This window comes from Nycticebus coucang, chromosome 17 (genome assembly GCF_027406575.1).
Source record: "Nycticebus coucang isolate mNycCou1 chromosome 17, mNycCou1.pri, whole genome shotgun sequence".
Classification (NCBI taxonomy): Eukaryota; Metazoa; Chordata; class Mammalia; order Primates; family Lorisidae; genus Nycticebus; species Nycticebus coucang.
In genome coordinates this window covers 58,793,319-58,809,875 of record NC_069796.1, presented here as the reverse complement: position 1 = coordinate 58,809,875, position 16,557 = coordinate 58,793,319, and the positions used below count along the sequence as shown (strand labels likewise).

The following is a 16,557-nucleotide window of genomic DNA, read 5'->3' as shown; positions in this document are numbered from 1 at the left end:
TGCTGCTCTGCGCCTTGGGGCACTGCCACTCCGGCTTGGTTCCCTCTCAGCCAACTGTCCTCTCCTCACTCCCATGCCGTAGAACCAGCACTGACCAGCTGTCATCCAGACCCCATCCACACCCCTCGAGAAATCACCCAAGAATCTGAACTCCTGGGGAACAGGCCTTTAGACCTCAGAGTGAGAGTGGAGGGGAGTGCTGGGAGCTCAGAACTGCAGGTAGAGAATATATACAGTTTTATACAGTTTTATGCCTGGCAGGATAATGCTGTTGCACCCTAGTAGGAGAGGTAGGTCCAGTTTTTAGATGGTCTCTCCCGTGGAGTGTAGTGGGAGGACCTTTGAACTCTGCTCATTTGTTTGTGGGGCACTTTGAGCCATTCTCATGGAGGAGGGGCCTCCCGTCCGATTGGTGATGGATTTTGTACCTTTTGTTTGTATCCTTGAAGTCCAGCTTGCCTCAGCGGAGTTGATGTGAGTTCTTCAACCTTCTATCTTGGTGCAACTCTAATCCACCAAGTTACTTGCTAAATTTCTCTTTTAACTCTCCTTCTGGATGGGAGCCTCTGTGGAAAGCTGGCTTCAGTCAGCCATCTTGTCTCCATCCCCTTATTGATTATCTTGTATAGGTAGAGCAGAGTCATATACATTATTGTCCTTCAGAGAGGAGACTAAAGGGGGAAGAAATAGGAATGAGGTCTTGCTGGCATGGTCGTTCCTGCCTAGAATTCATAGTGCTCTGGAGGTTGAGTGGGGAGGATCACTTGAGGCCTGGAGTTGGAGACTAGACTGAGCAATGTAGTGAAACCTCTATCTCTACAAAAAATAGAAAAATTGGCTGGGCATGGTGATGCACATCTGTAGTTCCAGCTACTGGGGAGTTGATGAAGGAAGATTGCTGGAGCCTAGGCGTTTGAAGTTATAGTAAGCTATGATGATGCCACTATGCTCTAGCTCAGGTGACAGAGCAAGATCTGGACCCCAAAATAAATAAATAAGTCAAACAGGGAAAGGAATGAGGTTTTATCTGTGTTTCACCAAGACCCCCAGAATAGGGGTCTGAGATCATGACTCTGGCCTCTCATGGCTGTTTTGTTGCTGGGGTGTCTCAGGAGGTTAGAAGGTTGAGGCAAAGTTCTGAACTGGAGTGCTTCTTTAATAATGGTGCTTTAGAATCTCTGGTTTCCTTCTGTTTACTTCATCTATGTGAAATATGACAGCATCTCACCATTTCTTCCCTTTTATTACAAGTCGTGCCAACATGACTTACTCTTTGTTCTCTTTCAAAATTAAGAAAATGTACCCCATCCAGTTTTGCCCTTAGACCTAAGGAATGCCTGAGTTGTGTATGTAATGCTCTGTTGGTTTAGTCATTTAGGTGTATAGACTCTTTCAGATCATTACACGTGTTAAAAACATGTAGAGTCCTCCAGAATTTAAAAGAAGTGTGTGAATTCAATAAATGTATGTTTATACTTTTATAAAGAGTTTTGAAATTCCAGATCTGTGTTAATGCTGCCAACCAAGGTCAGAAAATATGAATTTCTCAGCAGAGGTCAGCACACATATATAGTAATTTCCTTTGTTACCATGAAACTTTGAGCAAATGAATCTTTCTGTCTAGGTTTTAGGTTCTTTATCAACAATAAAATAAATTGGAGGAGATAATTTCCTATCTGTTCCAATTCTAAAATATTCAGATTGTGATTTTTAGGCTGTTTTGCTATCTTTTGTATTTTTTGAGACCATACCACCAGTGATCCACAGGGGGCAGCATAAGGCAGAGGCTTCCTGTGAAAGTAACTTATCTGAAGGCTCTTTTAAAATTGTAGGATTGCTTTGGATTGTATTGTTGAATTGACTTATTTCAGAACTAATTTTGTTTTAAAAGTGGAGACAGATGAGTCCCAGTGTCTAAGAATTCAATAATGAGTCAACATATGTAATATTTGTTTTAAAATGTACCCACTGAGTAGCGTGCTTTTATTTCCAGTTGATTTCTAGCCAGCAGCCCTCTCAGAGAGCTTGTATTTTCAAATAGGATTTTATTGTGCTTTCTTTTTTATTTTCCATCAGAATGATTGCAATTATGTTTTTTTTTTTTTTTGAGTCATTCAGAGGTGGGTTCAAATGTCCTTTTATGTTTGTGTCACCTTGGGCAATCAATTTAAATTCTTTCAACCTGGGTTTACAGATCTGTAAAATGGGATGATCATTAAATGTGGTAATTTGCATGAAGTGTTCATCACTGGGTCAGGCACATAGTAAGTGTTCATTATATCAATTCTAAGAGAAAGTCTTTACTAACTTTAAAGTAAATTTTTACTCATAGAACGGGAACAAGGATGATATTAAAAATGGATTCTTAAAAGATCTTCTAAAATTTTAATGCTATTTTAGAACTGCACATAGCACATAGTTTTAGTTGAGTTAAGAGAGCAGGTTCTGGCACTACCTTAGATATAACCATGTTCAAGGGGAAGTCTGTCATCACCCTAAAGTTTGAAGGCTCTTAAAATTAAATATTCCTACTGGTGCATTAGGTGAGAGTTTGTTTCCTTGTCTTTTCTGGCTTCTAGAGGCATTCCATGGCTGTGGCCCCTTCTTTTTCTTTTTTTATATTAAATCATAGCTGTGTACATTAATGTGATCATAGGGCACCATACACTGGTTTTATAGACCATTTGACACATTTTCATCACACTGGTTAACATAGCTTTCTTGGCATTTTCTTAGTTATTGTGTTAAGACATTTGCATTCTACATTTACTAAGTTTCACATATACCCTTGTAAGATGCACTGCAGGTGTAATCCCACCAATCACCCTCCCTCCACCCACCTCCCCTCTCCCTCCCCTCCTTTTCCCCCTTCCCCCTACTCTTGGGTTATAACTGGGTTATAGCTTTCATGTGAAAACCATAAATTAGTTTCATAGTAGGGCTGAGTACATTGGATACTTTTTCTTCCATTCTTGAGATACTTTACTAAGAAGAATATGTTCCAGCTCCATCCATGTAAACATGAAAGAGGTAAAGTCTCCATCTTTGGGACCCTTCTTCCATCTTCAAAGCCAGCAGTACAGTATCTTCAAATCTCTCACTCCTCTTACATCAAACATCCTCTAACTTTGAATTTCTTGCTTATCTCTTAAAGGGACCCTTGTGGCCCAACATTATGGCTCACAAAGTGATAATCACAGCACTGTGGGAGGCTGAGGCAGGAGGATTTCTTGAGGCCAGAAGTTTGAGACCAGCTGGTCAACATGGCAAGATCCTATCTCTATAAAAAATATTAATAGAAAAGTTAGTGAGGTGTGGTGGCATATGCTTGTAGACCTGGCTTCTTGAGAGGCTGAGGCAGGAGGATTGCTTAAATCCATGAGTTTGAGGTTGCAGTGACCTATGAGGATGCCACTGCACTCCAGCCCAGACCAAGACTGAAATCTTGTCTTAAAAAAAAAAAAAGAAAAAGAAAAGCAATAAAGGAGCTTTGTGATTAGACTGGCCTCACCAGATAATCCAGAATATTCTTCTCATTTCAAGATCCTTGACTTAATCACATGGCAAGTTTCTTTTGCCATATAAGGTAAGATAGTTACAGTTTCTGAAGATGAGGATGTGGACACCTCTGGGTGTCATTATTCTACTGACTGTGGTCTCCAAACTGCATTTGAGAAACAAATAACAACTTCTTCCTCTCTAGACTAGATTAATAATGTATTCTGATAAAAATAATATTTTCCTTTCAGTAAATCATTTTTCTGATTTGTTCATATATACTTCCATACCAATATGTTATATACATTTTGAAACATATCATCCTCAGAAGTGTTTAAAGGATGAAATTTAAATAAATGTCAATAGAAAAGTTCACTTTCCCCATACACAGTGAATGGCCTAACCCACTGATGCTGCTCACTGAACTCTCTTCACAAACCACTTTTCTGGACCATCCTTTTTCTAGATTCAATGCAAACTACTACCCTGCACATTTCTTTTTACAGTTGGTAGGTTTTTTTTTTTTTTTTTTTGAGACAGAGTAGTCTCACTATGTTGCCCTCGGTAGAGTGCCCTCAGTGTCACAGCTCACAGCAACCACAAACTCTTCGGCTTAAGCTATTCTCTTGCCTCAGCCTCCCAAGTAACTGGGACTACAGGCACCCGCCACTGCACCTGGGTATTCTTTGTTGCAGTTGTCATTGTTGTTTAGCTGGCCTGGGATGGGTTCAAACCCGCCAGCCTCGGCGTATGTGGTTGATGCCATAACCACTGGGCTATGGAGCACCGAGCCAAGGATTTGTTTTTTACGTGGTGCAATGTGCTTGAGCTTCAGTATAATGATGTCATCAAAGGCCGTAGGTTTTGATTTCAGTCATGTATATTCAAATTTCAACTATGACTGAAATCAAAACCTATGGCCTTTGATCATTACAACTATAACCTCCAACACTATAACCTCCAACCTATAACCTATATATGACTGAAATCAAAACTATAACCTCCAACACATTGTTCAACCCCCCTGAGCCTCAGTATTTTCATTGACAGTATAGGGTGCTCATGAGGATTAAATGTGCAATGGAATGTTAGTAGCAAGATGACATTAGATTAATGCTTTTTGAGTTTAACACTGGACTCTTTTATTAGATTTTTTCTTCTTGCTTGTACTCAGCACCATTTCCTGACTCTTCCTTGGGTTGGCCTTTCTGAAGGCCACTTTCATCCTTTGCATGTTGACATTCTTGAACTTATTTCCTAGTGCTGCTGTAACGCAATGTACCACAAATTTATAACAACAGAAATTTATTCTTTCTCAGTTCTTGAAGCTAGAAGTCTGAAATCGAGAGGTTGGCAGGGCCATGTTCTTTCTGAAGGTTCTTGAGGAGAATCCTTCCTTGCCTCTTCTTAGCATCTTGTACCCCAGGGATTCCTTGGCTCTTGGCAGCATCACTACAACCTCTGCCTCTGTCTTCACATGGCCATCCATTTGTGTGTCTCTCCATGTCCTCTTCTTATAAGGACACTAATCATTGGATTGAGGGCCTGTCCTAAATCTCAGCTGCTTTTGTCTCAAGATCTTAACTAATTACATGTGAAAAGACCCTTTTTCTCAGTATAGTTACAGTCTGAGGTTCTGGGTGGACATGATTTCTTGGGAGGGGGTTACAATTCAACTGACTAAAATTTCCCTCTGGCAGAATTGTTTTAGTAACAAGTTCTGGGAAGCTCCTCCCTTTTGTCTGTATGTACTTATGTCAGAACTTGGGGCCTTGAGAATTAAGGGGTCAAGGAAACACAGACAACACAAAGACCAGTAATCTTGACTTGTCTACTCCCTCTGCACCAGCTGGCTGTTTTTCACAAGGAAGAAAAACCACTGTCAACTTGTGATTGCTGTTGCTATTCTGTGTGCAACGCTGTAGCCCTTGGAATGCTTCCTGTTTGGGCTTTTGGCATTTTCTGAAGAAGAACAAGACAAAAAAGTGCTGTTTGGTATCACGCAGAGATGTTTGTGTTTGCAAAATGTCTCTCCCATTAGACAATTCCAATTTAAAACACAGATTAGCTCTGACAAAATTGACCCAGGCGGGCTTTTCCCTCTGATGGTTTCAATTTTAGCCTTATCCATCACAAATGATTGTAATACAACAGGATTTTAACAGAACGGGGGTAGGAGTTTTGAATTCTTACCTGCAATTTCTGGCTCAGGGGGATAATAGCAGAGAGAAAAACAAAAACAATAACTTGGGTCTAGGATATGAAAACATGCTGAATTTCCTCCTTGGTTTTTATGCTCCTTGGCATTCAACAAGTTTCTCTCCCTGATGAACAAATAAACTCTCTGGTACCAAATTAAGAGCCTTACAAAATCTAACACATTTCTCCTTTTGCCTTAAGTACAAAGGAAGCTTGAGGGAAAACTTCATGATCAATTTCAGTAATTATTAGCTTAGATGTTTATTATATTCAGGGTCTCACTCTCTGTATTAAGTTCTATTTCTAAGATTTCATTGTACCTATGACTTTACATCCGTTCTGGGCATTTTCTGGACACAGCTCTTAACTCAGGTTTCTCTGATCGTTTCTTCTGTTTTTGTTGTTATTGTTTTCTCCACTTCTTCTGTCCATCTGTTAATGCTGATGTTTCTCAGGACCCTTTGCTCTTCTCTCTGCACAGGCAGCTCTTAGATTTCTTAAACACTCTGCGAATTTTAACTACTCCCTGGATACTGTGGACTCTCTAAACAGTATCTCTGACTACACCCTTTTCCTGAGTTGGATTCAGATTCAGATGCACCCAAGTGTTTGTTAGGTGAACAATGTCTGCACGTGTCTCACAAGAGCCTTAAACTCAGTGACTCTAAATGAGCTCAGCACCTTCCTCCCCAGATTGGCACTTCTCCTCCCTTCCTGATAATCCCAGTCAATGGCCCGGTGTCTCGAGTAGGAATTGGTAAGTTATCTAAAACTCTCCTCTCTTTCTCACCCCCATAGTTCAGTGTCCACGTCCTGGTGACCTCCTTCAAGGCATTTATGAAGTCTGTCTCTCTTCATTTTTATTAGCTTGGAATTTCAGACCTGGAATCAGATGGTAACTTTCACCCTGGCTATTCCCTTATCCTCCTCACTGGGTTATGCTTAAACATTTCTGTCGTTTCCCAGTGCCAATGGAGACTTCCAGAATGAAGCAAAGGCCCTTCTATAACTGGTTCTTGTTCACCTGAGTCTTATCTCCCTCCACTTCTTCCCTGCATTTCACATCTTTGTGGCTGCCCACTGTCGACCTGAGTGCCTGGCTGTTTCTTGCTTTCACAACTTTGCAGATGCCATCCCATCTACCTGAACCACCTTTGCCACCATTCCCTGCCTGGCTAACTCTTACACAACCCTAACTCAGTTCAGGTGTCATCCTTCAACAAACACTTATTGAGTTCCAAGTATGTGACAGGCAAGGTTGGGGTCCCAGTGATAAACAGGCAGACGGGAGTTCTTTCAGAACTTCGTGGAGTTCAGTTCTAATAAAACATTGATATAATTACATACAGTGTTGGACACGGATCCTCTCCCTCTTCCAGCCCTCCTTTGAAGCCTGTGCACACTTCATCACTACCTTTGGCTGAATAATATCTCTTCCCTAAAGTACTGTAAAGTCTTTGAGAGTAGGGGCCGTGCCATGTCATCTCAGCAGCCTAGAACAGTGTTTAGCCCTTGGCAGATTCTCAGTATGGTTCCCTTGTAACTCAGCTTGGGTTGGAGTAAATGACTCCATGTCTCAGCTTACACTTCCCATTCTCAGGCAGACTTTCCTTGACCCTCCAGACTAATCCAGCCATTCTCATGATTTTTCCGATCGTATTCTATACTATTTATTCCCAGAATTTTGTCCTCATTCTGTAACTAATTATTTTTCAACTATTTGTATTACCTGTTTAAATTTAATTTTCTATACTAAGATATCAATTTATGAGGTCCAAAGTATAGCTAGCATACTGCATGGCCTATAATAAGTGCTCAATAAATATGTGGCTATCTCTTACATGGCCTCAATAACTATCTGTTAACCAAAAGTACTCAATAAATATCTGTTAACCAAAAGACTGACAAAGTTTCTGGCTGGGTAAAAATCCTGAATGCATTGCTAAGGGCCTGTAAAAAAATTATAGCCAACTGCCTGCTGGCTCAATCTCTCCCTCTACCTTTCTATAAAATGGAGATGAGCTGGCAAGACAATGTTGGATGGCAGATAAATTTCACATTAAAACCTATCAAAATAAATATTCGTAAATAAATTATACAAAAAAAGAAAGATGGGAATAAGGAATTAAACACATCAGCTGGAATTCCAAATAGGCTTCTGAATATTTATTTCAGAATCTGCTATTTTATTCTCTCACAGGCCTTATAACCATTTTCTTCTCTTTTTCCTTCCCAGCATCTGAGATGACAATTGTACAAAACAGAACACAGGTAAAAAAAAGTCTCTAAGTATCTGAATTGTATGACTTCGATATTAAATATCCACAGTAGAGGTTTGCAGAGATGGTCTGTGAATAGCAGGATCTTGCTAAGTGGCACATTGCATCACAGCTACTATGAAATAGCTAAAGAGTCTGTCAACTTGTACTCTTGGGAGAAGTACCATTGATTATTATTTCTGTATGTGCAGATGTTTTTGAAAAGAAAAAAGAAAAAAATAATACAAAAACATGCAAAATCCTTTAGCGTTCCTTCCGTGTGGCCGTGGATTAAAGACATGCAATAGAATCAACACCTGCCACAAGCATTCCTCTTATTTTCTGAGGGTACTCTTCATTTATTTTTATTACACAAATGAAAACTATAGGCAGTACAGATGTCTATAAAGGAGAAGTGAAGGTTTCCTATTTCTTCTTTCTTCTTCTTCCATCTCCATCCTCAGAGACAACCTGTTGTTTTTCCCTGGCCACTATCCCCACTGCCTCCAGGGTTGGAGAATGGAAGAGGAAGGGAGGAGAGGACTAGTCAACGCAGAAGGCACAGTTCCTGCAAGCTGCCTGCAGGCCTGCCCCAAGAGCCATGCTTCTCAAACTTTTTGGTGTCGGGGCACCTTTATACTCTTAAAACTGAGAAACTTTAAAACATTCATTAATTTATTTAAAAACAAGAATAACAAACCCATTACACGTTAAGATAAACATACATTGTATGACAACCATTTTCCCAGATGAAAAAAATTAGTGAGAACAAATGGCATTGTTTTTAATTTTTTGGCAAACCTTACTAATGTCTGGCTTAATAGGAGACAGAGGGATGCTCATACCACATATCTGCTTTAAAAATTCTGCATATATGAGAACAATGACATCATTACCTGTAACGTAACCTCTGGGAAAACTCCTCCGTGTATCTTGTGAGAGAATGCCAGTTAAAATGGTAAAACTATCTCATGAAAATCATTTTGATCCCATGAACTCCCTGACTATACTTTGACTACCCCTGCTGGAGAAAATATAAAATTGAGCTCCATTTTCTTTTTAATCTTTTTTTTTTTTTTTTCACCAGAAACCAAGCCTAAGTTAGCCATGAACAGAGCTGCACAGGTTAGAGAGAGCGCCAAAGGATTAAGGCAGTGGTCAGGAAAGAGATCTGACAGTGGAAAAACTCACAACATACTCATTTTGAATCTACAGAGCCCTGTGCCTCACAGCCTCCCATCCCTAATGTCTAAAACTTAGGAGAATTTTAGGATATGGGTGAAATGTTTTAGGTTTTCTGAGATTATTGAAAAAATACCTGATTTGTAAAGCTGGCTTTGTTTTGATTTTGAGACACATTGGGCAAAAAGGTGGTGGGCTGCCGCAAGCTGTTGATGATAGGGCGGTCTTGTTGGGATGGGATGTGGCTCTTTGATGATGGTGTATAGCAATGACTGGGCCAATGGCCTTGCCTGTGTCTCAGCAGATGACAGAACCATTGCTTCGCTTGGGAAAAACTGAGAACCTGCCTTTAATCATTGTACCTACCTTGGGATTTGTGCTGTTGGTATTGCTTGTGGGCTGTTTCCTGAGAGGTAAGGAGGACAGGGCCATAGAGCCCTTCAGAACCCTGGCAACTCCAAGAGGAGCTGGGAGTGGGTTATTTCTGCTTTCCCCGCCTCCTTCCTCCACTCCCCACAGAGAAAGGTGCTCAGTTCTGTCACTATTCCCAGCCCAGTCAGGGAAGTAATAGGTAAACTCAATCTCCATAAGGTGCTAATGACTTTGTGTATTATCCTCCCACTAGAGTTTACATCTTGGAAAAAAAAAAAAACCTTAATAAGAGCATCTTCATTTATTGGACACTAATAAGTGCTATTCCAGTACTGAAGCTATAGTCTTGATGTGCCTAATTCTTTTCATCCTCTTACTGGCTTAAGTGGAAAGTACTATAATTATCACTGCTCTAGGGCTGAGAAAATGCTGGCCTACCTCTTCTTTTGGCTAGGACCATCCCAAGAAGGAAACCATGAATGGTAGTGGTCTCTTTATGTATTCCCTGAAAGCAAGTTTTCTTAACCTAGGAGTCACAGATGGATTTCAGGGGATGAAATGAATGTGAATTCCTTGAAATTGTGTGTCAAAATGCTTATATTTTTTTTTGTTTGTTTTGTTTTGTTTTTGTTTTTTCAGTTTTTGGCCAGGGGTGGGTTTGAAGCTGCCACCTCTGGCATATGGGACTGGTGCACTACCCCTTTGAGCCACAGGCACTGTTCAAAATGCTTATATGTTTAAACAGGAATTTTTCAGGGGATAGGATCCATAGGTTTTATTAAATTCTCAAGCTGTTTCATGACCTTGTACCCTTGCCCCCACCAAAAAAGTTTGAAAACACTACATAAAGGAGCCATGAAACAGGATTTATAGTTTTCACACAGAGTGTAGGCACATGGTACCTCGTTCTCTTGTGAAATGGCGAGAAATTGTTCTTTAGTCATTAACAAAACCTGTTTCAAGATAGTCAGGCGACTCGGAGACTCGTACCACCTGAATTGATTTGAACAAAAGAGTGGAACTTGTATATTTCAACACTGAGCCCCAGGCGAAATTGCAAAAGGAAATTTAGAGCTTATTAAAAGCCTGTTATTAGCCCTTGGAAAATTCTGTGTATGTCTCATTAAGAAGTATGTTAAAACCCAATGAGTACTTGAATTATGGATAAGCAAATGACTCAAAATGAAACAGCTTGACATCACTGCCTACAATGTTGGATCAACTTTGTAATTGATGGGCACTGACTGTGGGTGAAAAAATGCAAACATTTGACCATTTTTCTGGCCAATGCCAGGCCCGACCTTTCACTTTTGGCCTGTGTCTGACCCCAGCACTTACATGTTCTATCTACTAGAGCTACTCTGCTCACACTGTGGCCTTTCTTTTCAGGTAAAATCATGGAAACCAATTGCTTGCAGAAAGACACAAGGTAATTTATCTTGGAATGATTGTTGTAATGATTGTACAAGCTGTTACAAATGATTAGCTACTACTCAGTGGGTTAGTACCTCCTGCTTATGTTCTGATTAAGCACAGGGTTGGAAATGTAATATTAGAGGTGAAAAAGTTATGTGGTTTTAGTTTACATTAACCTCTGTCTTGGTTAACACTGTGTGTCTGAGCAAAATACAGATACAAAAAAAGGTAGCATTAATAGAGGTATGGCATGCAAAAGAAAGGAGGTAATATGTTATTGTGTGCTTGAAATTCTTTGCCTAACTCTGGGTGATTCATTTTAAGAGGACATTGTTAAACTGGAGTTCATTAAGAGGAGTGTTAGTAGTATGGAAAATGAAGTAAACATGTAGAATATTATTGCTGGGATCTTGTTTCTCTGCCCACTTAGACCATAAGAGCAGCTTTCTTGTGTTTTTTTTTTTTTTTGGCTTTTCCAAAATAGTATTTTAACACTCTCTAGTGTGGGATTTTGGGTATCTGCCCTGTTCTATAGCTTTTGGGGAAAGAAATAAAAAGCTTTACTGAAAGGTGTTAATGAAAGCCTTTCCCCTCTCTAATTAATTGTATCAATACCATCATATTTATTCACAAATAAAAATATTAGCAAGTAGGGAAACTGAGGCCCCACAATGTGAGTTTTCCAGGTCTTGTGGTAACTAAATGCATTTGGATCATGATTTTATATTTGTAACTGACTTTGAAATCTCCTTGTTACAATAGATTAGCAAAAGCTCTTTTTTTCCTAAAACCTCAGTTTTCCCATCTGTAAAATGTGATGCTTTACCTGGTTGATACTGCTAGTAGCATTAAAAATAACCTCTTTCATGTTTACATGGATAGAGTTGGAACATATTCTTCTTAGTAAAGTATCTCAAGAATGGAGGAAAAAGTATCCAATGTACTCATCCCTACTATGAAACTAATTTATGGCTTTCATATGAAAGCTATAACCCAGTTATAACCTAAGACTATGGGGAAGGGGAAGAGGGAGGGGAGGGAGTGGGGAGGATGAGCGGAGAGAGGGTCATTGGTGGGATTACACCTACGGTGCATTTTACAAGGGTACATGTGAAACTTAGTAAATGTAGAATATAAATGTCTTAACACAAAAATAAATAAATAAATAAAATGTGGAACTTGGGCTAAATGGACTCTGAGTCCTTTGAACTCAAGGGTAGTTAGTTGTATTATAACATAGCAGCAAGCATCTGAGGGTTTTCTGTTTGGGGGTTTTTTGGGTTAATTGTTTGTTTTTTCTGGTTCTGGTATTTCCCATGATCAGCCCTTCTTTTCTGTTTCCAGGCTAGACAATGCTGGAGAATGTAAAAATGTCCTCAGTGACATGCAGCATGAAGGAGAAGATGAAGATGGCCTTTTTACACTCTAACACGCTACTTTTTCTTAGCATGACAGAATATGGGCATGACACATGAAGTGACAAAATAACTTTTAATACGTTTGGGATTTTATTTTATGTAAAAGCCTACTTGTTCACAGATGTCATTGACCCAGCTTGCTGTAGTTTCACAAATGAAAGGTACTTTAGGAACCACACTTCCTTTGCCCATGTTTGAGTCTTATCGTTGGTTATCACTGCTAAGTGATCTTTCATAGTGTGCTTGAATGCTGTCAGTGATGGTGAACTCATTACCACATCCAAGGGAATTTGCTCAGTCTCAGGGCAGTTCTGTGATTAAGAAATATTTAAAGCAAAACCTATCTCCAAATACCATCTGCCTTGTTGTGCTTACACAGAAAATGTCCAATCTTTCTTTCACCTGGTAGCTCTCCAGATACTGAAAGGAGAACCTGATGTTTCTATACATTTTCTTTTTGCTTCTGGGATGTGATTTCTGGTCCTTTTGCTACCTTAGTTGGCTTCATCTTGTTTGTATTTGTCTACCTCTTTTTATAACCAGCTTTCAGAGCTCAGTGACCCACTCTGGGTATGGTATGAACAGCCTAGCAAGGGTCCTCAAACTTTTTAAACAGGGGACCAGTTCACTGTCCCTCAGACCATTGGAGGGCCAGATTATAGTTTAAAAAAAAGTATGAACAAATTCCTATGCACACTGCACGTATCTTATTTTGAGGTAAAAAAACAAAACGGGAACAAACACAATCACACCGCCGCACATGGCCCATGGGCCATAGTTTGAGGACCCCTGGAGAGTTTGTGCTTCATTAATAATGCAGGAAGTGACATGGAATCACACCATAATTGGTTCACTTCTAAAAGTCCCATATTGTCTATTATTTTCTTTTCACATTTAAGTGTTTTAGAGGTGACCACAGTGTCGCATCTTAATTCTTGCCTGGGGAATTTAATTTTGGAAATAGCCAAGAGTCTAGGGGAGCAAAATGTGGCAAAATGATAGGGCTGTTCAACCAGGGGAAGTGCTTGGATGTGACAGCAAGGGGATCCAAATAAGTTTCTCTAAATACAACTCATGGAAATTTGCTCTTCAATAAGAACAGGTTTACTTTAAAATTTTAATAACTACTAGCATGAGGGATCCTGGGAGAGCAATTAAAGCTAACAGTTGAATTAATGAATAGAAAAAAATGTCTGCCTTAGTGTGAGAGCGTTCTGGTTGGGCAGAAATGTGAAAAGCAAACCAGATCTGAAAGGCATTTCTCTGAAACAATTCCCCACACGTTGAGACCAATAGCGGTATCAATGGGATAAGCACATGATCTGCAGGGTTAACTATCTTTTGGATTTTTTCTCTCCTGATATTACCTTTAAGAGAGAAAAATAATCACTCTTATTACTTGACTGGTGCAGTCTATAGATTCCTTTGCTTGCCCTGTACATTCACACTACACTGTTTTAGTAGTTAATAATAATCCTTCTGACCCTGGCACCTGGAAAACAATTGGTTCTGGTTTATCTGTTACTGTTGGGCAGAATGAACAGTTTGGCCAAAGTGATAGAAATAGCTAGCAGCAAATTGGAAGCTTCTTCTTTGGGGTTTTTTTTTTGTTTGTTTGTTTTTAGGCTTGTCTTGTTTGATGTTCGGTTAAGATACTGGAAATAACTTTGACTAGTGTGCTAAATTCAAACATTTATTTAGAAATTGAGTCCAGAGTCAGGTTGAGAGCCTTAATTTCCCCATATGGAAAATAGAATAGAGCCAGGTGCTTCTCTTTGTGCGTGTAGTCAGGTTGTAGGATTTTGTGAGTCAATGATACACTCCACCCTAACTTAGCTTTCATGTTCCCTATTCCATCACCACATCACCACCACCGCCATCAATGTCACTACTAACCAGTTTGACTAGGGAAAGATGACAGAAAATACCTCCTAACGGGAATAAACTCAGTGAATATTTTTCTGTTTTTAAGGAGGCCATTTTCAATCATTTTCCCAAATATATTTCTGAAAATCCTTGTCCAGATAAGAACCATTGGCATGAGCAATCCTAACATGTTAGAACTGCAGTGGTCTCCAGGAGCCTCCATCCTAGGAATTCTGTGTTAGCTAGCTGAATATTGCAATCAGCTGGGGAGTTTTTTTAAATGCCAATTCTTGGGTCCTATCCTTTAAGAGATTGTTTTATAATTGGTCACGAGTATGGCTTGGCCACCTGCATTATTTGAAGTTTGGCTCTTGTTCCCAAGGCTGCACTAGAATAATAAGGACCAATGGTTTGAGGCAGAAGAAAGAGTTTCTTAATTTCTGGCAAATGAGGAGGCTAGCATACTTCTATCTTAAAGGACCAGTGTCCTCCTTCTGAGTACAAGTACTGACCTTGTAGAGGGGATGGTTCTGATCTTATCTTCAGCTAAGACAATCTCATGACCTCCATCTGGATTCATCCCATCTTCTGTGGCACAAAGAACAAAGTGCACTCCCCTTTCCCTCCTGACCACCAGCCTGAGTCAGGGATGTAGATTTTAGTTCTCAAAAAGGGTAAGGAAGTTTTGAAGACACAGGAAACATTTTTACCCTTTTACAGGCCATTTATTTTCTCTGTTACACCTGAATTTAGTGAGAAGATGATTATGTTAATCAGTTAGATAAAAGTGTTCCACATTGTATATCAAATCAGCATATTGTACCACATAAATGCATTAATGTACACAGTTATGATTTAATAAAGGACAAAAGAAACAAAACAAAGCCAAAAGTATAAACCTTCAAGTTTTATAATTTAACAAGGTAAAAGTTCAAATAATTTAAAATAAAATATTTAAACACAAACATACACACACACACACACACACACAATATCCCAAAGTGGTTCTAGCATGTGGCCAAGAGCTACACACTACTGCTCTAGCCTGGTGCTTCTCAAACTATGGACTTCAGACCAGCAGCCTCAGCCAGTCTGGAACTGGCTAGAAATGTAAATTGTTGGCCTCACTCTCACTGAATCAAAAACTCTGGGATGGAGCCCAGAAGTCTATGTTTTAACAAGCCCTCTAGGAGACTCTGATGCATGGTGGAATGTGAGAAATATTGCAGTCTAGTAATTCCTAATAGGTGGATTGAGATTTCAAGAAAAGATTCTCCCTTTGCCAGGATTGTATGGGGATGGGGTTGGCCAGACGGTGATCAGGAGCTTCCATTACCAACGGACAAGCCCCTGGTTCTTCACCCCATTTAACCAGGTGTCACTGTCTGCCTGGACCCCTGCAGTAGCTTCCTAATGGTAATCAACAATATTACTCTTTTCCCTCTGTAATTCTTCATACTATGGCAGAGACATTTTCTTTCAATGCAGATCTCAAATTCCTGTCTCCTGACTTCCAGCCCTTTCTACCTTCAGCCCTTGAACTTATCTAGAAGTTGGAGTCAGGTGATTGTGACAGCTGAGTGACACAATGGTGTGTGTGGCCTGTGATAAATTGGATTGTGTGTGCACCTACATAGAGGCATTGCAATTCAAAATTAGTTAAAATAATGTCCTGAGCAAGCACATTAAACAACATGATTGTGGGCTCAAACAAGGCAGCCAGCTTGAGAATGAGGGTAGGGTGCGGATTTTACAAAATCATGGATAAATACATAATTCTTATACAGAGCAGAGGAGTTGTTGCTGTAGTTGCTCCTCTCATCCCCTCTTTGTGTAATCATGATGAATTGGTAGCCATCTACAAATAACTTTCTTAGTATCTACTGTGTGTTGGGGGGTGAGGGTGGGCAGGTGAGAGTATTGCCTCCCTGAAGGAACTCAAAATCTAAAGGAGACAAAACTCACATGGGAAATACAATCAAATGAAATCAATGTTGTTTCTTCATTTCCACAAAGAAGGATGTAGTTATTTGCTCTTACAGCTGATGTGTACCTGGTGGGTCCACAATCAAACACTGAGGATTTAAAACAGCTTAATTCCTCAACCTTGACCTTGCCCTTTCCAGGCTAAATGAAATAGACAATGTTCAATCTGTAATGAGCACTTACTGAGCCCTGGGTATACTGAGTGTTTCAAGGCAATTATCTCATTGAATCCTTACAGCAGCAGGTATATTATTCCTGCTTTGGAGCTAATGGAAGCAGAGGCAGGTAAGGAACTTGCCCCAGGTCACAGAGTCCAACCTCCTGTATTCCTGGTCTTGAAGCAGGCCTGAAGGACTCCACAC

General features: G+C 39.9%; 1 protein-coding gene across 4 annotated transcripts in view; it reads left to right on the top strand.

Moving 5' to 3' along the window:
* The window catches only part of TIMD4 (T cell immunoglobulin and mucin domain containing 4), a 59,082-nt gene extending 44,003 nt beyond the window's left edge, over positions 1–15,079 (top strand). For 2 of the 4 annotated variants that reach the window (XM_053567326.1, XM_053567324.1), the window contains 4 exons: positions 7,934–7,968; positions 9,442–9,550; positions 10,899–10,938; positions 12,270–15,079. In XM_053567326.1, the coding sequence (XP_053423301.1) occupies positions 7,934–7,968; positions 9,442–9,550; positions 10,899–10,938; positions 12,270–12,354 (269 nt within the window). In that variant the 3' untranslated portion in view covers positions 12,355–15,079. Of the gene's footprint in view, positions 1–7,933; positions 7,969–9,438; positions 9,551–10,898; positions 10,939–12,269 lie in introns of all 4 variants that reach the window. The other 2 variants (XM_053567325.1, XM_053567323.1) reach the window with 1 other exon arrangement.
* Positions 15,080–16,557: the final 1,478 nt, after the last annotated feature.